Source organism: Hyposmocoma kahamanoa, unplaced genomic scaffold (genome assembly GCF_003589595.1).
Source record: "Hyposmocoma kahamanoa isolate Upper Pololo Valley unplaced genomic scaffold, ASM358959v1 99879, whole genome shotgun sequence".
In the NCBI taxonomy this organism is placed as follows: Eukaryota; Metazoa; Arthropoda; class Insecta; order Lepidoptera; family Cosmopterigidae; genus Hyposmocoma; species Hyposmocoma kahamanoa.
Window position 1 is genome coordinate 7934447 of NW_020656077.1, and position 3101 is coordinate 7937547.

At 34.0% G+C, this 3101-nt stretch overlaps 1 protein-coding gene across 1 annotated transcript in view; it reads right to left on the reverse strand.

Moving 5' to 3' along the window:
- LOC113239375 (phosphatidylinositol 4-kinase type 2-beta) overlaps positions 1-3101 on the reverse strand; it is a 27287-nt gene that overhangs the window by 7164 nt on the left and 17022 nt on the right. Inside the window, exons 4-5 of the mRNA XM_026476354.1 lie at positions 2069-2166; positions 495-627 (exon numbers count right to left, since the gene is read on the reverse strand). Coding sequence (XP_026332139.1) covers positions 495-627; positions 2069-2166 — 231 coding nt within the window. The remainder of the gene's footprint in view (positions 1-494; positions 628-2068; positions 2167-3101) is intronic.

Sequence of the window (3101 nt, forward strand, 5' to 3'; positions counted from 1 at the left end):
TGTGTGTGTGTGTGTGTGTGTGTGTGTGTGTGTGTGTGTGTGTGTGTTTGTGAGTGTGCTTCTGTTTGCTGAATGAGATCCTGTTAATAATAATAAAAAGCAAAAATTAAACAAAAAATTATTTCATTTTGCTTTATTATTATTATTACTAACAGTTTATTAACTTTGAATTGTGTCTAGTTTGGCATTATTAATACGATACCACAATTTTAACTTAAATCTTTCACGCGTATTCTTCAAACGCGCGCGAAAATATTATTTTTAAAATTACCATATTATTATACAATATAACGTTTTAAAACAAAACAGTCCTTTTTTTGTTTAATGACTGAGATTTGTTTCAAATTTATGACGAATTGTCCAACTGTGTGTTGTTTTTTATCTATCGAAGAGTTAGCTGAAGACACTGTTTCATTTCTACATTTCTTTTTATAGTTTTAACCTATGGAGAAACTAAATTAACCAATGTTGGAACTCCGCTACAGTATACTTACAGATGGCTCTCTCGCGTCCAAGTGGTCGCCGTGCTGCGGCACATCATACTTGATAAGCCAGTTGTCGTTGCCGCGGTCGGTGTTCCGAATAATGTAGTCCAGTACCACGAGACGCTCGAACTGTAGTTGGAACCTGCCAAAGACAATTGTGTTAGCCATCACCACCATTTCAGCTGAAAGACGTTTACTGCTGGAAATAGGCCTTAAAATTGCCACATCGACTGGCGCAATATTTTGCGATAACCGGATACTTTAACATTGTTGGTCTCGCTTTGCATCTCTTAATTTCCTGTCACAATTATCTTGAAGAAATTTCTCATTGTCAATCCATTGTAGTTAGTTACAGAAATCTAAACAATTTCCTACTTGCCAAATATATTTAGAAATAAAAGGGAAAAAATAATTTCATATTTTTTTAGTAAATGACTGTTTCGTCACATAAGGTTTGTCTCATTTTCAGTTGAGTAGATATATTTTGTTTCTTACAATATTCTAACGACGGTTTTATAGACGTGTAGAGAATCAAATTTTACATTCAGATATGGTATAATTTTGAATTTCACGTATTTTGAGTTACAACACTATTGTAATAGCAGTGTGATATATTTCTTGTCAAATTACTCTGCTAGTTTTTTTGTATAATTGATACAAAGATCAAACACGAACAAGAATCCTTCGCTTGGACTCGAACCAGCGTATGTTGCCATGCCGTGTCAACGAGGCCGAGTCCTCAGACCTCACGAATGTCTTTATGTGTACAAATATTTGTATTGGGTTTTTAAAACAGCTTTTCTATATAGTATTATTTCATCTGGCTATATCATTTTCAGGTTAGTTTTTTCCATCTAATTTCGGTGGCAACATTTATAATTATAAATATTAAGCTAATATTATTATTTATTCATTTAACAGGGCACGTGCCGCAACTTACGAAAAACAAACCTTATATACGAATAGTAGAGTCCTTATTTCCTGGCAAACTAGTAGTGTTTTTACAAAAACGGTTTTTGATATATATATAAATGTAAGAAAAAGCAGCCAAAAAGACATTTAAAAATTCAACACAATCTTTTAAGTGCTGTACTGAATGCGGAAAAAACACAATTTCGGATTATTTTAAATTACGCCTATTGTATTTTACGGTAATTTTCAAGTAGTATTCTCTACCTAATTTCAGTGACAATGTTTGTTTAAATTTAATTATTCTAGAATATTATCATGAAGTATTATTTAATATTCCACGATAATATACTCGAATACTTAAATAATACAAAATGTCACCGGAATTAGGTAGAGAAGACTGACCTGAAAATTACCCATCTATTTATAATTAACTGAAATATATTTGTTGCGTAAGCTGTTTCTTCAATGATTAAAGTGACAGGACAAACAAACCGCGGAACTAATAGATGGCAACACGCTTCCCCATATCATTTGCAGTCCCACTCAGAACTTGAAACGCAAAGTACTGAGGGGCACTGCCCAAAGCTGATAAGTCCCATGTGCCTTAGATCGCGTCCTATTCATTCATTAAAATAGGTAGACGTATACGGCATGAAAAGTCTATCACTTACTTTCTCATGACGGGTGCTGGTGGTGGATCCTGCTCAAATCTCCTCAGCCAATAGTCGGCGTCTTTGTAGCCCTCTACGAATAATTGGAATGATCCTTTCTGAAATACCAAATAAAACAAGACCGCTTCTATACTCGTTTGATTGAAATATTCGATTCATTAATCGATGACAAAAACATGTGACCGTCAGGATGGTTGGTCGCCTGTGGCATCTGGCACTGAGTGTATATTCAAGAATTGCTACCTATTTGATACATGATGGTTGATATACAAAATTTGCCTTTCACGAGGTTTAAAACTATAGTGAAACAAAAACTTTATACTAAAGGTTATTATACAACTTCTGCGTACTTGGATGACAAAAATCCGTGGTAGTAACCCGTTTAGCTCATGGAGGTAGCCTCGATCTCTGATGTTTCAAATAAAAAAATAAAAAATTGTAAATGTTATTTACAAGAGCAACCCCTAGAGTTTCTTGCTCATTCTTCTCAGGGGAATCTGCCTTACGAATGAGCGGTAGAGTTTAACTATTGTGACGATTTCAAGTGTAATAATGCTTACCTATATAAGAATTTGAATTTGAATACCTTTTCTAAATAATTGCTACCTTTGATACATTCTGTGAAACTAAAAGAAATAATTGACCAGCCATTCTGATATCAAGATGGCTGGTCGCCAATTTGTTCAGCATGAAGGGAGCAGATTTTCCAGAAGTACGTATTACCAATAATTGCTACCCAATTTGCTACTTTCACGAATTAAAGGTATACGCTTCTTATCCACATTAGTTTAAAAAATATAAGTGATTGAAAACGAAGTGCCTGATTGAATTAAAAAGCAAAAGTTTTTATTGTTTTATTGCCATAATATAAAGGGCAGGCGTCGGCAAATCTTTAATTGAATGAAACGAATGTTTTTTTTCGTACAGCACTATGCGATCATGGACATGTCATAAAAGTATAGTCGAAAAATAACCTCACTTTTCGACCATCATTTTTCAAATACCATTTTACGATGGAAAAAGTGATGGGATA